Source organism: Barbus barbus (assembly GCF_936440315.1).
Source record: "Barbus barbus genome assembly, chromosome: 11".
Classification (NCBI taxonomy): domain Eukaryota; kingdom Metazoa; phylum Chordata; class Actinopteri; order Cypriniformes; family Cyprinidae; genus Barbus; species Barbus barbus.
The window spans coordinates 13,161,060-13,183,188 of NC_136739.1; the positions used below are offsets into that span (position 1 = coordinate 13,161,060).

General features: G+C 38.9%; 1 protein-coding gene across 1 annotated transcript in view; it reads left to right on the forward strand.

The window, feature by feature from the left end:
• The first annotated feature begins 1,407 nt into the window (after window positions 1-1,407).
• Window positions 1,408-22,129, forward strand: part of LOC306876916 (discoidin, CUB and LCCL domain-containing protein 2-like) — a 30,825-nt gene continuing 10,103 nt past the window's right edge. The window contains exons 1-5 of the mRNA XM_079428368.1: window positions 1,408-1,703; window positions 3,245-3,469; window positions 4,362-4,499; window positions 6,586-6,637; window positions 6,728-6,800. Of these exons, the coding sequence (XP_079284494.1) occupies window positions 1,598-1,703; window positions 3,245-3,469; window positions 4,362-4,499; window positions 6,586-6,637; window positions 6,728-6,800 (594 nt within the window). The 5' untranslated portion in view covers window positions 1,408-1,597. The remainder of the gene's footprint in view (window positions 1,704-3,244; window positions 3,470-4,361; window positions 4,500-6,585; window positions 6,638-6,727; window positions 6,801-22,129) is intronic.

Sequence of the window (22,129 nt, forward strand, 5' to 3'; positions counted from 1 at the left end):
TTAAATTCTATTCAGCAGAACTCGTAACCGATTGCTTTAATTTACAAGCACCAACAAGTGATTATTCCCCCCTACTCTCTCTCCCTTAAAATAACTCAACCCTAGTCTTCATGCGTCCACCAAGAGTCGAGTATCTTTAAGCACTCAAATACCGTCAGATGTATAAACTCACGGACAAACCAGTGAGACATACAATAGCGGCAGCGCTCTCAACTCAGTATCAGCACAAAAACAACAAACTAAAATAAAAAAAGATCAACGCAATGCGTTGCTAAACCTAACGGGGAACATCACCATTAGTATAACAAAATACAGAGTTCACTGTCAAATTCCCTTTCAGCAATATTAGCTCACCGAGTAGAGTACACATACACAAAATCCTGCCAGAGCTAACGTTACACTGCCTAGAGAGAGGGGAAAAAAAAGACTTTACAAAGGGAACTCTTACGAGAGATCAATACACTTACCATACGGTCTATTTCGGTTACCACGTATTTTCTCCGCAGATGAGAAAAAAAAACGAAGAAAATCCAACGTTTGAAAGACACCGAAAACTCTCGCACAAAACGGCCACTGTTTGTTAGCGTTGTTAACACGCTCACGCAGGTGAATCAAATACCCGTCAAATACGCTCCGCCTATACATACACACAGGCGCTAGCGGAAATTTTACAAGTAATAGGCTACGTTTTCTCTTGTTTTTAGCAATAGAAGCTGGACCTTCCAAATTCTATCAAACATTTGAGGACGAGCCCCCAATTGTTACATTCCGGCTCAGGGAAGTAACAAAATAAAGGGTGCAGAGTCCAACAAATAAATTAAGCAAAATATTTATTTACGTCTAGGGGTTATATAATAGAGAAATTAAATGTACAACAGAAAATAAACAAACAATAAAGAGAAAAACAATAGGAAGGTCCAGCTCCTGAGGAAAACCTCCAGGATAGGGGTCAGCACTCCTTCCCACAAAGGACAGCAATCTTAAATACTGCTTTCCAAATTGAACACAGGTGTGGATCCTTATCTGGCAACCTGTAAGAAAAGAAAACAACAGAACAATCCCAAAACAAAACTGAGCCGTAACAGAGGTGACAGCTCAATAGCTTCGCCATTCGTCAATATTTACAATAAATAGCCTATTTGCAATTCTGTAGTCTGTTTGTCCAAAGAAGAAGAATAAAATGTATTAAATGTCATAATTATGCTCAGCTTTAACAGTCTTAATAGCCTATAAAACGTCAGCTAGTCTAATAATAATATTAATAATATATTTTCACTCGTGTTTCTTCGCGTCATGTTGACATGTTCCAAACAAAGCGTAAACAAATCACTGATTTCTCCTGATCCACAACAATGTATGGAATACCACAGATTTCCCATCTAGGGGCCGCTGTGTGGTGGGAGGAGCGGAAGTTGAGGAAGTCATGTAATAGACCGGGGAATGAAGAGACCGTGTTTGTTCCAACGGTGTTAAAGAAGTGTCAATAAAACCATCCTGATACTGAACACACACTCACTGGCGCGCACTTACCAGGACTGTGACTCGGGACTGGATCAGGACACTTCTGCATTATGCATTCGGACTGCAGGCTGCTGGGATGGACGCGTCGGTAATGGTGGGCAGAGGGACCGGAGGGGCTGCGGTCTTCATCCTGATCGTCTTCATCTTACTCCTCGGTGCCAGAAGCTCGTGGGCGCAGAAGGGTACGTGATCTTCAGAGAGTTGCTAAACTTCTCCTAAACTGCTTCACCATCCTTGGGTTTAGGACTGGTTGCGGTTTCACAACAAACTCTTGGGGTGGTGTGGTGTAGCGGTTAAAGACCCAGAGTGCTAATTGAAAGTTTGTTGGTTCAAATCCGGGCTCGGTTCTTTAACATCACACATCGTTTGTTTGATCAGGACACCAGTAGCTAGAGCTGAAGCTGTAATTAGTTGCCTGGGTAAACACCTCGGCTCAATAACGGAGTTTGTTGCTATGCTACAGCTGGAGCAACAGAAGAACGTGATGACGCAACGCGCTGCCCCTGCTGCTTTCCCAAATATGTAGTGAGTTATAAAAATTAAAAAAGAGAGAAACTAACTAACAGCACACTTACGGCAGATATAGTCCTTCTCAAGCAATCTGAGTTTAACACAACAAGGAAACAGCACTTTTGAGAAATATCATAAATTATGCACACTCACATGAGATAAAGACATCATTTATATCAGTCTACTAGAAAAAACAAAAAAAAAAAACAGTTTGATTGTACATGGAGTGAAGTGCCCCAAACGGGTGCATCTTAATATCCTGATTTGGTGTTTGAGAAACAATTTTCTTTATAATCAATGTTAAAAACAGTTATGCTGCTTAATTTTTAAGCGATTGTTATTCTTTTCAGAAGTTGAACAGCATTGAAATAGAAATCTTTTTGTAACATTATAAATGTCTTTGCTGATCAGTTTACTGCATCCTTGCTGAATAAAAGTATTCATGAGAGAAATTCAGTGAAACGAGTGAAAAATAGCACCAGTTTCTCATACCGAATGTTATCTGAAATAGCCTACAATACCTGACAATACTTTCTGTGCATAAAACTTTGGAAATGTAAGGTTTGTGTGGGTGTAATAAAGCTAGGGGAAACATTGAGACTAGAGGTGTCTGTGGATGGGGCTGTTGTTTTTGCTCCGGGGGTCTGAATATTGTCCAGCAAGGATTATGTAACAACAACAGGCAGTGCAAGCAGCTGCAATGCAATGCGATCTCATCTCATCTCATCTCATCTCTCTCTTTCTCCACCTCTAAAGATTCAACAAGGAGCTCTTTTGCACAACTTTCAAACAAAACATTTCACCAAATGCAATTTTAGTTTTAAGTGACAAAACATTCTGTGCATAATTAAGACAAAATTTGGACACTTTTTTTTTTTAATGAAACCTTTGTGCTGGGGTTCTCAACTCTGGCCCTTGAGGTCCATTTTCCAGTTTAGATGCAACTCTAATCAACTGAACAAGCTAATCAAGGTCTTCAGGATCACTAGAAAGTTACAGGCATGTGAATTTAGTCAAAGTTGGAGATAATCTCTGCAGGAAAGTGGACATTGAGGGCCAGAGTTTAGAACCCCTGCCTTAGTGGGTCATGCAAATATCATCAAATTATATTGATTTTACCGCATCCAGATTAGTCGGTAATTTCCATTAAACTAGCAAAGAATTCCATGCTGTTATCTTGTTAAATGTATGATCACTTCTGAATGTTTTTCAGGGGACGGCTGTGGACACACAGTGCTGGGTGTGGGCAGTGGGAGCCTAGCGTCTCTGGGGTACCCTCTGTCTTATCCCTCAAACTCTGTGTGTGAATGGGAGATCAGCGTGACCACCGGCCACACAATCCTTGTGCGCATTGCAGATCTTGACATAGACACAAACAACTGCCAGGTTTCTTACCTGCGTCTCTATAATGGCCACGGACTGGGGCGAACAGAAATTGGTGAGAAACACTTCTGAACACATTGTGCATTTGTTTGTTTTTTGTTTTTTCTAGTCTTCAGTCACAATTATACTTCTGATTTAAATTGCAAAAAAGTATTTTCTTTTCCAAACTTGTGTAATCTATGGCCCTATTTACACCTGGTATTACCAAAATTTGTTGTACAAGAGTTGCCAAAAACTGTGAAAAGTGAAAGTCACTATACTGCAGTGTTGAATTGAATGAAGTATCTTTATTGTCATTGTATGAGAGCAGTTATTATCCCTTATGCAATAATGTATAAACTATAAATAATTTCAAATAAACCAAATAAATAAAAAATAAGAGTAACAAACATTATAAACCGTAATATTACCTTAAAGGGATAGTTCACCCAAAAATGAAAATTCTGTCATCATTTACTCACCTTCAAGTAGTTCCAAACCTGTATAAATTTCTTTGTTCTGCCGAACACAAAGGAAGATATTTTGAAGAAAGTTTGTAACCAGGCTGTTATGGGGCACCATTGAAAAAAAAAATACTATGGAAGTCAATGGTGCCCCAGAACTGCTCTGTTTCCCACATTCTTCAGAATATCTTCCTTTGTTTTCAGCAGAACAAAGACATTCATACAGGTCTGGAACTACTTGAGGGTGAATTATTGATGACAGAATTTTCAGTTTTGGGTGTACTATCCCTTTAATGTTAAAATAATATATAAGTTAAAAAAATAAATAATAGTAATAATGAAGTAAATATATGTTGTTTACGTGTATACGTCACAATGAGAAGATAAGACATTGCAATTTCTGTTTTATGCTTTTTTATGGCAGCAAAACCACCCACTAATGTACAGAGTGCTGATGAGTAAATGGAAAAGAATTGAATATGATTTCCATTTCTCTTTCTGCAGTGAAGTTTTGTGGAGGGAAAGAATGGAGAGACGCTGTCATACAGTCAGAGGGGCATCAGGTCACTGTGCAGTTCATGAGTGGACCACACAACAACGGCCGTGGCCTCTTCCTCTCCTACACCAAAAGTCAGCATACAGGTAAGCAGTCAAGAAACACTTCTCACTATTATCAGAGTTGAAAACAGCTGTTTAATTTTAATTTTTTTTTGGAATCTGTGAACAGAAAGCATTTATTTAAAATAGAAGTATTTTGTGACATTATAAATGTCTTTACTGTCACTTTTGATCAATTTAACACATCCTTGCTTAACCAAAGTATTGATTTCATAGAAGAACTTTTAAACAGTAGTGCACTAATTGTCCTGTATGTGTGAAAGCTTGTGTTTGTATGAATTAGTGCTGAAGCAGGCTTGGATGTGTCTCAAGATGCATAAAGGAGCTGCTATGGCAACTGTGTGTGTTTGTTCAGATGAAACTGAAGGACGACATGTGAACCTGATTACAAAGATTATTTCAGGACTATGTTTCTGACTGTAGGGGTGTTAGGGTTTTTCCTGGTTCCAGGGTGCGTCCAGAGAGTTTATGCATGACAGGCAGTTAATTAACAGACGACTCAATAGTTTAAATTCATTTAAAATGAGAGGAAATTATGTAATGGCTGTTGGTTCTTTTGTCATACAGTACAAAGATGTCACAGAGTTAAAAATGCATCTAAGCAACTTGATATTTCCCACTTTCTTGGAAATGTGAGCCTAAGTAATAGCATACCAGTGCTAAATGTTGCATGATTAAAAATGATCATCCATGTCCATAAAATAAATACTTAGAGACGCCTAAAGTATACTTCAGTTTTGACACTTATGAATGCGTACGTGTGTTAATTACACACCTTGTTAAATTACAAGGTTACAGCTTGTAAAAAGTGTTCACAACCTTGTGGAACTTGTCATTACAACTTGTAAACTTGAATTTTCTGAAAGCTCTGACTTGTATCACTTGACCTCTGCAATGCATCACTGTGCGGTAACACTGAAAACTACAGCATTTTCAACAGTAAAATGTAGTTAAGCAGTTATTTTATAATATTTCTGTTAAATAATACATATAATTGAGTGTCCAAAGTCTTAATAATGCAAAAGTAACCAGAAGACATGCAGTACAGTTTAATGTAGCTAGTACAGAGTTCGATAACTATCTAATGTCAAGTTTATTATTAATACATTTGCACTGCTTGTTTAGTTGTAGTTATGTCTGGTTACTCAAATGACATGGTTTGTTACTTGTTACATAGATTTAAATTACATAGATGTTCCGTTTCTTTTTCTACTGTGAAACAACAAACCAGGACAATTTTAGTACTAATTAGTACAAAAGATTTTTTGAAAAATGTATCTGCGTGTATATAATATAGATGATCGTGTCCGTTGTGGACATGGTGTTAGAGGTTTGTTCAAATAACTAGTTCTAATGCCCCAAGCATAAGAAAAAGTACTAGTTATTTTTGTAATAATGTCAAATGCTGCAGGAAAGTTTCAAACTGCAGTGTGAGCACATTTGTGAAGGTGCTCTGTACAGCATGGCACATCCTGAGCCTCCAAATCTGTGGAATCACAGCTGTGCACTTCTGTGTTTGATGTGTCTTAACAATGACATTTGGCCTTTGACCTCTGGAGCTGTCTGAGGTCAGGAGTTCACTCTGCCATGTGGGAGCTACTCCTGTTTACCCCAGTACTGCGAGACTGTGTGTGTGTGTATGAGAGAGATCATATTTCCCATGAGTCAGGAAAGAGACAGATGAATCCATGCTGTGGGTGTGAGTAATGGGTACAATAACACCACAAAATACCTTGAACCAGAAATGCGCACACACAGTCATACACATTCCAGCATTGCGGCAGGAAGTTTTGCACGGGTGAGCACCACTCACATTTACTAAGGGAAAAAGTAACGGATGTAAATCTAGTTGGTATTGATCTGTTCATTCAGGTGGAGGCTTTTATCCACAAAAATGAAATGCAATACACCAGTCTGTTACACCACTTATTGAATGACCAGTGCGCACATAACACACACATACATGTCTGCGTATTATCTTTGTGGGGAAGGATGACATTAATCAATAGTGTCACCATGGCAACCATCAGATGTGCTGCTTTATCTGACAGAGGTAAATATATTTCAAGAGGGCTCAAAGAAAATGTGTGTCTCTTTTCTTATCATTCAGACCTCATCAACTGTCTGGAAAAAGGAGAGCACTTCAGTGAAGCAGAGTTCAGGTACTCACGTTTACAGCTGTCGGGGTGTGTGTTTTCATGTTCTTGAGGATATGTGTGTCTGTGTCTCATATTCCCGTCCTGCATTTGCAGTAAATTCTGTCCTGCTGGATGCCTGACTGATTTCGGTGAGGTTTCGGGAACCATACCGCATGGATACAGAGATGTAAGTATGCCACTATTGAGTGGATGTTAGATTGAAGGGTTAGTTTAGTCATAAATGAAAAGTCTGTTATTATTCACTCACCCTCATGTTGTTCCAAACTTTATATGACTTTATTTAAAGAATGCAAAAGGAGACATTGTTACTAATGCGTTAAGTTCAAGGTATACTTTGGTTTTTATGCAAATGTTAGTGTATGCATACATATGAACACATAAATTCCTAAATAGAATTCAAAATTTGAATTAATGTGTCCCAAATTGTAGTATGTTGACATGAGTATGCCAGAGGTCCCAAGTGACATTCTAAGGGAGAATATTCCACTCAATCCATTCTGTATTGGACGAGGATTCATTTAGAACTACAAACATGAATAATTAAAGAATTTTAAAAAACTACAAACATGGTGCATAATAGGGGTTAAGCAGAGATGTTTAGATAAAGTGGTTTGAGTGATTAATACTTTAGTCGCTCTATTCCATGCAGTTACATTGAACGGGGACTGAAGATTTCAAGCTTCAAAAACGAAGCAAAAGTATCTTAAAAGTGGTCATTATGACTTGTATATTTCAAGTCTTTTTACCCTGTACGAAGAACCTGACTGGCATTTAAGTCATTATTCACTGATTATCAGTGGTGATGGCGCAGTGGATAAGACACATGCCTGTGGTGTGAGAGACCCGGGTTCGAATCCACTGTGAGACACCAATGTGTTCCTGAGCAAGACACTTAACCCCTAGTTGCTCCAGAGGCGTGCGACCTCTGACATATATAGCAATTGTAAGTCGCTTTGGATAAAAGCGTCAGCTAAATGAATAAATGTAAATGTAAATTATCTTCTTCTCCAGTGAGCTCTCAACTTGAGAACCACTGTGACCACATTGAATCCTTGAGATCACTGAAAAGATCTGACTCAGCCAAACCAGACACCGCTCAGGGACACAAGAAGTGCGGGCGCTGTTGCTTCTGCATTATATGATTTGTTTATCCTCTTTAACTGCGGTAATTCAGCTCTTCATAGTAAAATATTCTCTTAGGGCTTCATGTTTGAAATGTTGCGTCTGAAGTCTTTACATTTGTAAGAAATGTTTATAAAAACTGTCCTTCATTCCATAAGGAATATGCATTGATGTAATACAAGAGAAGAGGCACTCACTTAGAAATCTTTTTTTTTTTTCAGTGAATTGCATCTTTTTAGAAAGTTTCTATTAAGAAACTATGAAAACTGTCAGGCTTTTGAAATTACACAGGTTCACAAATAAATTATTATATCACACAGCTATCATATTTTTAATACGTGTTGTTTAACTGTTTGGTTGTGTTTTCAAAGCAATAGTATATTTAAAACACTGTGTATAAGTGCATCAACTAATGTTTTTACTAGTGCTGTCAAATGATTAATCGCAATTAATCGCATCCAAAATAAAAGTTTTTGTTTGCATAAAATGTGTGTGTTCTGTGTATGTTTAATATGTATATATAAATACACACACACAGTATATATTTTGAAAATATCTACATGTATTTACATGTCTATGTTTATATTAATATTATTTATATTATAAATAAAATATTTAATATATAAAAACAACATATTTTTCTAAAAATATATAAATGCATGTGTGTGTATTTGTATATACATAATAAATATACACAGCACACACATATTATGTGAACAAAAACATTTATTTTGGATGTGTTTGACAGCACTAGTATGGGTCAAAATGATAGTCCATGGACATGTCACAGATGCTGTCAGCTGTATTTTACAGAAGAATATTTCTGTCTTGGCTATACATTAGGTCATTGCTGATGACCTCATCACTGCTTTAATGCTTTCTGCTTGCTTTAAAACTGTTTGGATGATTTCATTGTGTTTGAACAAAAGAGGCTGTTTTGTTCTTGAAAAGTTCGAAACTTTAGGGTAGGGCTGGGCGATATGGCTGAAAACTGTATCACGATATCAGTGTTTCATATCGGTCGATATCGATAATTATTGATATTGCTTTTAAGGTGGTACATCAAGTTCGTGGTATTACCAGTCTTGGCGGGGACGACGGTCTTGCATAATTTGCAGACGACATTTGGTCTGACTAAGGTCAGACTTATAATATCCAAAAAACTGCCATACTGGCGAGCTGACTTTCTCTTTTATTTACAATTTCCTCGCTCGCTGCGGCACTCATTTTCTGCTTATGAAGAGGAATCCAGCAGACCAGCCAGGTCTGGCTGCAGACGTGCACTCTCAGCCACTTAGACACGAGACAACGATATGGCGCAACCAAACTTGAAACTGTTACATGATTGGCTGTTAGCGTGTCACTCCCTACGTTGCTAGGTTACCAGAGAGCGAGTGCCTTTGTTAATGCAACCAAACTTGCTTCGCAACCTTTGTTTTCTTCCGACGAAGAATAAAAAATATCGAACGTTTTATCGAACACATTTATTATTGATATCGTTCACGTGTCTATCGCGATACATATCGTTATCGTTTTATCGCCCAGCCCTACTTTAGGGTGTTTGAATATGAGTTTGAGGGAAAGACAGAGCGTGAAGCAGACGTTCTTCTGAAGTTGAGTCACTGTAAATGATTCTGCGTGTCAGTTTTAGAGCTCTTGGTCTCCTAGGGGCGTGTTGGTATGTGCGTCTGTGTGTTTGGATGTATGTGTGCGCGTTTTTATGTGTGTATGACAGCGTGTTTCTCGGGGAGATGTTAGATCAGGTTTGGCTGAATGGTTTTCTAATGCAGACCAGCTGACAACAGTCTTGTTCTCAGCTCAGATACACCCTCAGAATTAGTGTGGGGCCCATATCAGAATCAGAAAGAGCTTTTATTGCCAAGTATGCTTGCGCATACAAGGAATCAGGTGTCATAAGCTTCCAGTTCACAGAGACAACAACGGCACACAGACAATGAAAATAAGATGAGAATAAAAAAAATACACACGTAAATATAAATAAACAAAAAATTGAAAAAGAAAAGAATAATTGAAACATAAATGATTGTATATACAGTTGTCCAATAGATGATAGAATGGGATAGAATAAAAGGAGATACAGGGATGTACAAGGATGGAGGTGGTTGTCAATAAATATAAGGTTTTTGTACATTGTTATTGCATAATGGGGGGGGGGGGGGGCATTTAACTGTTCATAAATTGGATTGCCTGGGGAAGAAACTGTTCTTGTGCCTGGCTGTCCTGGTAATTGTGGCTCTGTAGCGCCGGCTAGATGGCAAAAGTTCAAAAAGGGGATGGCTTGGATGTGAGGGATCTAGAGTGATTTTCTGAGCCCTTTTCCTCACTCTGGATGTATACAGTTCTTGGAGGGTGGGCAGGGGGGCACCGATAATCCGTTCAGCAGTTTGAACCGTTCTCTGTAGTCTTCAGATCCCTGATTTTGTAGCTGAGCCAAACCAGACAGTTATTGATGTGCACAGGACAGACTCAATGAAGGCTGGGTATAACTGTTTCATCAGCTCATGTGGCAGGTTAAACTTCCTGAGCTGGCGAAGGAAGTACAACCTTTGTTGGGCTTTTTTTGTACAATGGAGTTGATATGAGTGTCCAAATTCAGGTCCTGAGAAATGATGGATCCCAGGAACTTGAATGTCTCCACTGCAGTCACAGTGCTGTCTATGATGGTGAGTGGGGAGAGTGCAGGGAGGTTTCTCCTGAAGTCCACTATCATCTCCACTGTTTTAGCGTGTTGAGCTCCAGGTTGTTTAGACTGCACCAGACAGCCAGCTCTTTAACCTCCTGTCTGTAGGCAGACTTGTCACCGTCCTGGATGAGGCCAATGAGTGCGGTGTCATCTGCAAACTTCAGGAGCTTGACAGAGGGGTCTTTAGAGGTGCAGTCGTTGGTGTACAGAGGGAAGAGCAGTGGGGAGAGAACATAGCCCTGAGGGGCATCAGTGTTGGTGGAGCGGCTGTTTGACATGAATTTCCCCAGTCTCACTAGTTGCTGCCTATCTGTCAGAAAGCTGGTGATCCACTGACAGATAGAGCTAGGGACAGAGAGCTGGGTTAGTTTGGTCTGGAGGAGTGTAGGGATGATGGTGTTGAAGGCCGAACTAAAGTCCACAAACAGGATCCTCACATAAGTCCCTGATTTGTCCAGGTGTTGTAGGATGTAATGTAGTCCCATGTTGACTGCATCATCCACAGATCTGTTTGCTCGGTAAGCTAACTGCAGGGGGTCCAGTAAGGGTCCAGTGATGTCCTTCAGATAAGCCAGAACCAGTTTTTCAAATGACTTCATGACGACAGACGTTAGAGCCACAGATCTGTAGTCATTAAGTCCTGTTATCTTGGGTTTCTTTGGAACAGGGATGATGGTGGAGCGTTTGAAGCAGGAAGGGACTTCACACAACTCCAGTGATCTGTTGAAGATCTGTGTGAAGATGGGGGTCCAGGTGGTCAGCACAGGTTTTCAAGCAGGCTGGTGTCACACTGTCTGGGCCTGGTACCTTCCTTCTCTTGTTCCTCCTGAAGACCTGGCGCACATCTTCTTCACTGATCTGAAGTACAGGAGTGGGGGAGAGGGGGGCTGCAGGAGGTGTTAACAGTTGTGTAGAGAGATTGTCAGGACGGGTGTGGGGGGTTTCAAATCTACAATAAAACTTATTCAGATCTTCAGCAAGTTGTTGATTCACCTCAGTGCTGGGGGATGGTGTCCTGTACCTGGTGATGGCTTACAGGCCTCTCCACACTGAAGCGGAGTCATTGGAATTGAACTGATCTTCCAGGTTTTTAGCGTAGGTCCTTTTAGCCACTCTAATCTCCTTATTCAGTGTCCTTATTCTTGTTCCTGGCCTGATTGTTCAAGACTCTGTCCCCATTTCTGTAGGTGTCCTCTTTGTCCTGACGAAGGTGTCTGAGTTTTGCTGTAAACCATGGCTTATCATTGTTGAATATTACATAAGTCCTGGTGGGAATGCATATATCCTCACAGTAACTGATATATGAAGTTACAGTCTCTGTGAGCTCGTCCAGATTGGTGGCAGCAGCTTCAAAAACACTCCAATCAGTAAGGTCGAGACAGGCTTGTAAAACCCGCTCTGTCTCGTTGGTCCATCTCTTTACAGTCCTTACTACAGGTTTAGAAGATTTAAGTTTTTGCCTGTAGGTTGGTATAAGATGAACCAGGCAGTGATCAGAGAGCCCCAAAGCTGCCCGTGGAACAGAGTGATATGCATTCTTTATTGCTGTGTAACAGTGATCCAATATATTACTTTCTTTGGTGGGACATGCAACATGCTGTCTGTATTTTGGCAGTTCTCCTGAGATATTTGCTTGGTTAAAGTCCCCAAGAATGATTAAAACAGAGTCTGGGTGATGTTGTTCTGTGTCTGTGATCAGATCAGCGAGTTTCTGTAGAGCTGAGCTCACATATGCGCTTGCGGTGGAATGTAAATACGATAAGGCCTAAGGCCTACAGTTGATGAAAAGCATTTCTAGATCTGAAATGCACATCTTCTTTAACACTGTTACATCTGTACACCACCTTTCATTGATGTAAAAGCATGTCCCACCGCCGTGCGATTTCCCTGTTGATTTTGCCTCGCGATCTACTCTGCTATGACGCCTTTACGAATGTGTGTGTGTGTGTGCACGCGTTGTTTGTGGCAAGAGCGGTGTTTTATTTTGCCCAGAGGAAGTGGTGTATGTTTGCGGTGTCGTTGGGTGTGGGTGTTGAGAGTTTGCCTGTGTGTGGGTGTTGAGAGTTTGTCTAGTGCTTGTGGTCTCTTTTTGGTTTGGAGTCCCAACTATGTGTGCATGTTTAATCAGAAATGTCATTTTTTCTTTTTAAACTAGCAATTTAACTATTATTCCAGTGTTGGGCAGCAAGTGGCTCAGGCCATGTACACATTGTAGTTAGATGTGGTTGTTATTTTCTCCTGAGTGCTTGAAGTCCTTCTGGGAAGTTCAGCTTACGAGTTTGGAAGTCTGATTTCAGCATGATGTGCACTCGAGTGCCACTGCAAATATAAGTGCACCGTAAAGCACGCATCTGTGGATCAGATTGTTTAAAACTTGTTTATTAGGACTGTTTTTCTTGCTGACAGGCTTATAAGACTGATTTAAATGCATCTGATTATATTTCTTTCACATGCACAGGAGACATTTCTGTTGTAAACATAATCTTGATTTGTTTATTTGATTAATGTGCAGCTCTTGGACACATTAGGGAACTTATTAAGAAAGACAAGGAGCTTTTTGAGGCCCTAATTCAACCAAATAGAGGGTAGGATGCACATTAGGTGTGTAAATGATACTTGAGTTTCGTCCTTTATGTGCTGCCACAGCAGATGGCAAATGTGGTACATTTCCTGTCACCTCATAAGCTGCTAAATAAGTTGTATTTTCTGGCAAGCTTTATCGCTATTCTTCATCAGTAGTCCACAGAATGCATGCAGGATAACTTTTGTATAGTCAACATTCACAATTGAAAATGAACCAAAACCAAGTTGCATCTTATTCTTTTAATGGACGCAAACAGATTCGGTTATTTATTTGAATGACAACTGCAACTGACAACTGAATTCACTAAGAATTCATGCTGACAGCCAATTTTTCAGTTGGTTAAAAAAAGGTTCAAAAGTAGAGCAGAAAAAAGGCAGCATATCAGTCATCATTTTCTCACCCTTGTGTCAAACGTAACCTGCATGACTTCAAGATGATATTTTGAAGAAATATATACAATTATTTTTTTTTTTCTTTTCTTTTTTGACCCTTTTGACATTCGTTATATGGCTAAAACAGTTGAAACATTCAAGACATTTTTGTACCACATGCTGCAGAAATAAAGTATACAAGTTTGGAGCAACATGAGGGTGATTAAAGGATGGCCATTCTGGGTGAATTATCCCTTTAATGAGCAAATTAAATGGTGGGTGTCTGTCAGCTGTAGTTTACGAAGAATTACAGGATAATAATAATACATTTCTGGTAGCTAATGTTAGTTTCTTGAAAAACAACTCTGAAAAAAACAATAGAACCCTGCTCAAAACACAATAGAAAATGTAATGGATTTAATGGTTGTAATGGGAATTGTATTGGTTTTAATGGGGACTATAATGGTGTCTACTGTTATGTGATGGATTCTATTGGTGGGATGTTAAATCCTATTGGAAAAATGCCCAAAACCCACTACAAAAAGGAATTTTGTAATGGTTTTACTGGAAAAACCTATTGGTTTATAATGGTATTTTAATGGAAACCATTGGCATTTCTGTGATGGTTTCTATTGGGCTTCTATTGTTTTCTTTTGCTATGGTTATCAGTATATCCTGAGTTTAAGGTTATATGAGTGACTGTACACAACACTAAAAGAAAATTTAAGAGATCCATTCCCACAAATAAACTAAACAGTGTTTTTAAGTCTCTTATGCTTACCAAGGCTGCAGTTAATTACAGGACTAATTAAATTTGTGAAAACAATTGTGCTGCTTTTTTTTATTATTATTATTTTTGTAGAAACCATGATAGTAGTTAGGGCCCAAGCCAGTAAGGCGCAGGGCCCTATTGTTTTCCTAAGGATAATTTTTTTTTCGACTATATGGGCACTTTTGGGGGCCTTAACGTGCCCAAAAACTCTTGAAAATTGGCACACATGTTGGAATCCGCGGCCATTGGGACGCCACAGAGGCTGGGACCCGGGCGTGGCACAGGGGCTCTACAGCGCCCCCTGGAAAACTGTCAGAAAACTTGATGTATAGCTCACACATACTTGCACGTATTCATATGAAACTCGGTACACATATAGAATAGGGCTGTCACGATTCGTCGATTTTAGTCGACTAGTCTATTTTTAAAAATCGTCAACTTCATTTTGCTCGCGTCGACTAACCGGCCAAATAGTGGCGCAAAAAAGTGGCGCATTTCACGGACGAGAATCCATAAAACTATTTTCCAAGGCTGCATGATATGTTAAACCCATTTAATAATCATTATTAATCATAATTGTTAATTCACAAATGCTATGATTTAATTAAATAATTATATTCGATGCAGTTCTAATACAGTATATGCGCTTTAATTATTTCCATGCGTGTAGGTTAAGTGCGTCACACAGTGACTCCATTCACAGTATTTCTGTTACAGAAACTGTTATCATTTACATGTGTGGAGCGTCTCAAACTCCATCTCTGCATGTTGTTGTGAGTTTGGGTTTATTATAACGTTCATCTGGGAACATAGCATCAGATTTGTAAGGTAAATCATTAATAAATCTACACAAACACAGGAGAATACATCGCGGTTTCAAAATAAAAGCTCAAACCCTCACTCTGAGTTTACATGTTTTGATGTCCACATATTCATTTAATTACAGCGGCCATAGCATTTCTGTCCTAAAGAAATGGACAAATATTAAAGATTAAGTGGAAATTTGAATTAAATGGTGCTTGGTCAATATTAAACAAGGATTACATCACGCAGTTATGTGTAAAAATAATAATCAGGCCGTCGGTGCCCCCTGCAGGCCTTTGTTGTTATGTGTAATCTACATTAGCTCTATTGTTTAGAATTCATTATGTATTTTAACAGTTTTGTTCAATAAAACCATATGATTTCTTGCTTTTGATGCTTTATTTGAACTAATTATTATTGCATCATTGCTATTATATATGTATGTTAAGTCATTTTAAAAGCGATTGTTCTTAGATCTATTTTTATTACAAAAAAAAAAAAAATGTATTATAATTATTGGGCCCTATGAAATCCGTTTCATTTGCAAATTCTGTTTTTTAATGTTTTAATGGTAAAATGTAATTTTATTATCAAAAAGCCTGTCTAATTAATTGAGTTTTACAGTTTTATCTGTACCAAATTCTGTTTTCCATTATTTTCTGGATTCCATTTGAATGGTTCCATTAAATTTTAATAATCAAAAGCATCTCCAATTAATTGATTTTGTAGTTTTTTAAATACTGCATTTTTACATTTTTCACCTAAATAAATTCTGGTAAATAATATTTCTGGTAAATACTTCTTTAAAAGGTGTTTTTTGATGATAATTTTACTAGAACACGTGGATATGTTGTCATTCTCACACTATAATACTGAACTTTGGTTTCAGTGATTTGGACTGAGATGGACACTTGCTTCTTACACTGTTGCACTTTACTTTTGCTTTAAAAAGGATTTCATAGAAATTTGGATTTTATTTGGTTTAATAAAATATTCTTAACTAAGATTGTTGATTTATTTGTGTGGGAAATTAATCGTTTAGATTAATCGATTAATTAATCAAAATAAAAATAGTAGTTAGTGGCAGCCCTAATATAGAACTCAATGAGCCGACCAACTTTGAGACTGCATGTTATAGGCTCCGCCCAACAGGAAGTTGGCTATTCAGGGCTGTTTAAAAAGCGCATGCTCTGGAATTTGATATACTCCTCTGAGGATTTCCAAACGATTGCCACCAAACTCGGTGAACATGATCTCAAGACATTGGGGATGCTAAATTGCGAAGAGATTTTTGATATCTCGAACGCTTTGCCCGTGGCGAGGCGATGAAGTTATGGCAAAAATTTAGAAACAGGAAATGCCTAATAACAGCCACATACATTGTCTGATTTTAATCAGGGGGCTGAGGGCGAGCGATCATACGCCCAGTCGCTCGGCTTAGCACTCGCTCGCAGATCGCGGCGGGAAATGGCTCTCCGTCATCGGTGGACTCGGGCTGGTGCTCCGCACCGCGGGGAGATGGTGGGCTGCGCTCTGGGTCTGGAGTGGATCTGCCGAGTTCATCCTCAGGGGAGACTGTGAGGGGCGATCCGTTTCTCGCCAGAGTCCACTCCACGAAGGTGCCGAAATCCTCTCGAGGACCATCTTCGGACGACAGCGCTCTATACACGGTGTTTAGGCTTGCATTATAGAATGAGCAGAGCGCGTCGTCCGGGTAGCTGGTGGCGTTAGCTAATAGGAGGAACAGTCTGGTATGGTCCTCGAGAGATCGGTCCCCCTGCTCCAGCAGGAGGAGGAGGAATTCGGGCCGGACGAGGGGATCCATGGGAACACAACGGAAACAAAAGCAAAACTGAGCAAAACAGCAAACAAAACGGAGGGTAGACGCAGAGGTAACTGTCATTGGTCGGTTCTTCTGTCACACTTTACCAGGGAGCGAGGAGTACTTCAAAACACGGTCTTTAATAGTCCACGCACGTAGGAGACACAGGATCACATTGAAAGACGTTCAGAACCGACCAAAAAAATAACAGAAGGACTGGGGCTTATAAACACAGGGTAATCTGGGAGGACGTGACACACCTGAAATCAAATTAACAATCAACATGAGGAAAAAACTGGGTCACAGGGAACACATGGGGAGCAAAACACACACAAAACAGTCCGCAATCAAGACAGAAGGGAATATTGATATCTAAAATTCTGTTGCCATGGCAACTTGTCAAACTTGAAAATTCTTTTCTAGGGATTTTGAGGCAGATACCATGTTTAGAATGTCATGAAACTCAACACGTATATCAGTATTAATGATAGTTAGACACTGGAAAAAGCTCATAAACGGGCGTGGAAGAGGCACTCTATAGCGCCACCTTTTGGCAAAACAGACACCAAACTCTGTACATATATTGTTCTAATCAAGCCGGACAACTTTCTAATTTACAGTCATTAGCTATGACCAACAGGAAGTCTGCTATTTTTATTTTAATGTCAATTTTTGGGAATTTCAGGCTTCAAATTAATTCATACTCCTCCAAGCAGAAACAAGTAATTCACACCAAACTTTTTTCAACATGATGCCAAGATACTGAAGATGCTAAATTGCAAACGGATTTAGGATATCTTGAACAGTGTTTTAATGGCAATTTATTAAAGTTACAGTAAAAAAGAGAGCACTTTTTTTTTTTTTTACTTTTAAGAGCAGCTTCCAAACACTTCATAAAAAAATTACATGCACATTAATCATTTACAATACACTATGGAGAGCAGAAAATTTTAAAAACTTATCAGACATCTGATGTCACTCTGCTTCTGTGTGGGGAGTGGGTGAGTGTGTGGGTTGAGGGGGTGGGTGAGAGAGAGAGAGAGAGAGAGAGAGAGAGGGGGTCTGTTTAAACTTTTGATGCTTTAATAGTGGTTTAAAAGTAACAGTAAAACAGTTCAGCTGACAGATGCAGACTAAGCTGCAATGCAGGCAAAAATATTTCACGAATGCTTAGATTAATAAAGTCGTTAAAAAATGCTTATAAATCATTAAATGTTTTGATAACACTTTATAATTAGGTCTCATTTGTTAACATTAGGGAATGCATTAATTAACATGAACTAACAATAAAAATATATTTTTTTACAACATGTTAATTCTTCATTGATAGTATGAACTTACAATGAACTAACAAGGAACAAAATATTTTTAATGTTAGAAAAATAGTCTTGTTCAAAAGATAAAATTTTAATAAAATATTAACACATTTTGGAATTAATATTGATCAACATTAAATGGTATATAATTATTAATGATGTTAACTAACAACAGTTAAATAATGTTTTTTAACATTGGTTAATTCACAAATAACATTAAGTATTAACAATATATTTTTACTTTGTGTTAGCAAAAATGTTAGTTCATGGAAAAATAAATCATTAAAAGCTTTGGCAACTATAATAATGTCTCATTTATTAACATTAGTAAATGCATTAACTAACATGAACTACTAATGAAAAAAATATTTTCACAGCATTTATTAATGTTTGTTAATGTTAGTTAAATCAAATGTTTGTTAATTCACAGTGCATTAACTAATGTTAACAGATAAAACTTTAAATTTTAATAATGTGTAAGTTTTGAATATTAACTAACATTAATAAATACTATATACAGTTGCATGCGAAGTTTGGCAACCCCTTGCAGAATCTGTGGAAATGTGAATAACTTTAACAAAAGAGATCATACAAAATGCATGTTATGCATTTTTGTGCTGCAAATAATAATTTGATACTGACCTATGACATCCTGTGAAATGACATCTGAATTTACATAATCTCATGGATGTAACAGTAAAACAGTTCAGCTCACAGACGAAGACTAAGATTTCAAGTCAGCTTTATTGTCAATTCTTCCACATGTACAGCACATACATACAGAGAATTGAAATTGCATTACTCTCAGACCCTTGGTGCATACAGTTAACATTAAACGCGTTCAGATACAGATAAATACAGTTTAAACATATGTACATACAAATATACAAATGAGGATATTGTAGAAAAAAATAAGAATTAGATCGATAAAGTGGCATAAGGCGCATGGCAGATAGAGTGCAAAACCAGTTAAATAAAAACAACACTGTGTAGATATATTTGTAGTGCAAAAGAGCTTATCAGTCTGAGGACATTGTAGAAAATAAAAAACGAGAGATAGATAAAGTGCATAAGGCACATGGCAGAATAGATGGAGTGCAAACCAGTTGAATGTACAAAAACAAAACTGTGCAGATTTGTTTTGTTTTGTTTTGTTATGAGTGTAGTGCAAGAAGAGCTTATCAGTCTGTTAAAGTGACAAGTCGAAGTGACTGTTCGGATGGATTATTGTCAGACTATCCGAAGAGGTAATTTGCAGTCAATGTTGGATGGGTAGTGATCAGCCAATGCTGCACAAGTGACAGGTGCCGATCACAGTTTGTTGGTCGGTGGGGGGGGGGGGGGGGGGGGGGGGGTTTCACAGAGTCCCTAGTGTGTTGCTGTGTTAAATGGGGGTGAAAGAGGGGAGGGGGGGCAAGGACGGGAGGGAGTTCAGCTTCCTGACAGCCTGATGTATGAAGCTGTCCTTCAGTCTGCTGGTCCTCGCCTGGAGACTCCTCACTCTCCTCCCTGATGGCAGCAGACTGAAGAAGCTGTGTGTCGGGTGGGTGGGATCACCTGCAATGTGGAGGGCTCTGCGGGTGAGACGGGTGTTGTAAATGTCCTGGAGGGAGGGGAGAGAGACACCAACGATCTTCTCAGCTGCTCTCACTATGCGTTGAAGTGACTTGCGGCAGGATGCGTTGCAAGCGCCATACCACACAGTGATGCAGCTAATTAGGATGCTCTCGATGGTGCCTCTGTAGAAGGTGCACATGATGGGGGCCGGGGCTCTGGCTCTTCTGAGTTTGCGGAGGAAGTAGAGACGCTGCTGTGCTTTCTTGGCCAGTGCTACAGTGTTGTTAGTCCAGGAGAGGTCCTCAGTGATGTGCACACCCAGGAACTTGGTGCTGCTCACTCTCTCCACAGTCGCACCGTTGATGGTCAGAGGGGCATGCTGAGTGTGTACTCTCCTGAAGTCAACAACAATCTCCTTCGTCTTCTTCACATTCAGAGAGAGATTGTTGTCACTGCACCACCCGGCCAGGCGGCTCACCTCGCTCCTGTAGTTTGTCTCATCTCTGTTGCTGATGAGACCCACCACAGTCATGTCATCCGCAAACTTAATGAAAATGTTGGAGTTGTGTGATGGTGTGCAGTCGTGGGTCAGCAGAGTGAAGAGGAGGGGGCTCAGCACACATCCTTGGGGGGCCCCAGTGTTCAGTGTGATGGTGCTGGATGTGTTACTGCTGACCCGTACTGCTTGAGGTCTCCCGGTCAGGAAGTCCAACAGCCAGTTGCACAGAGAGGTATTGAGCCCCAACTGGGCCAGTTTGTGTGTGAGCTGTTGAGGGATGATTGTGTTGAATGCTGAACTGAAGTCTATGAACAGCATCCTGACATATGAGTCTTTTTTCTCCAGATGTGTGAGGGCTGGGTGGAGGGCAGTGGTGATGGCATCATCGGTCGAGTGGTTGGACCTATATGCAAACTGGAAGGGGTCCAGGGAGGGGGGAGGACAGACTTGATGTGGTGCAAGACTAGCCGTTCAAAGCACTTCATGAGGATGGGAGTGAGTGCTATTGGACGGTAGTCATTGAAGCAGGATGGAGATGACTTCTTAGGGACTGGAATGATGGTGGTAGTTTTGAAGCATGTGGGGACAACAGCCTGATTTAGTGAGATGTTGAAGATGTCTGTGAAGACATCAGTGAGTTCCACTGCACAGTCTCTCAGTACACGCCCAGGAATGTTGTCAGGACCCGGAGCTTTGCGTGCATTGATCCTGCTGAGGGATCTCCTCACACTGTCCGGGGACAGCGTCATCACCTGGTCACCGGGAGGAGGTGGAGTCTTCTGTGCAGTGGTGCTGTTTTGTGCCTCAAAGCGAGCAACGAAGGCATTCAGCTCGTTCAGCAGGGGGATGGTGTTGTCACAGGTCTGTGGTGGGGGCTTGTAATCCGTAATGGTCTGTATCCCCTGCCACAGGCTCCGCGTGTTTAAATGATCTTTAAGTGATTTAAACTTAAATTACTTAAAGATCATTAAAATAATAATAACAAAATGGTAATAGATCATAAAAAATGTTGGCAATAATTTACAATAAGGTCTCTTTGGTTAACATTATTTAATGCATTAACTAACGTGAACTAACAATGAACAATGTATTTTTAGATCTTTTTTTATGTTAGTTAATACTTAAAAATATAATTTTTTTTGTTAATTCACATATATAAACTAAGATACAACTTTAAATTTGAATAATGTATTACATTTTGGGCTTGACATTAATTAACATTAATAAATGTTATATAATCATTGTTCATGTTAAATAGTATAGTTCAGGAATATAGATTTTAACATTAGTTAATTCAAAACTAACAAACTAAGTATGAACAACAATATATTTTTTTTACTGTATTTTATTTAGTAAACAATTGTTTATCTTAGTTCATGGTATAGTATCTGATGTACATTTAACTAGAAATTTTAATTAATAATGTAGTAGTCAATTTTAAACGTAATTAACTAAGATTCATAAATGCAATAAAAATACTGTTCATGATAACTTAATGTTAAAAACTAAAAACTTATTGAAAAGTGTTACAAAAGTTTTACAGTCATGGCCAAAAATATCGGCACCCTTGGTAAATATGATCAAAGAAGGCTGTGAAAATTAATCTGCATTGTTTGATCTTTTATTAAAAAAATTCACAAAACTCTAACCTTTCATTGGATAAGAATTTAAAATGCACTTTCTAAATGATCTTATGAACCACTGACGACTCCTAAATAAGTGGTTTGTAAATATCGTAGTAATCTAGAAATGTTAAACTGTTAATTAATAAAGAAAATGGAATTATTAAACTATATATACAGTATATACACTCACCTAAAGGATTATTAGGAACACCTGTTCAATTTTTCATTAATGCAATTATCTAATCAACCAATCACATGGCAGTTGCTTCAATGCATTTAGGGGTGTGGTCCTGGTCAAGACAATCTCCTGAACTCCAAA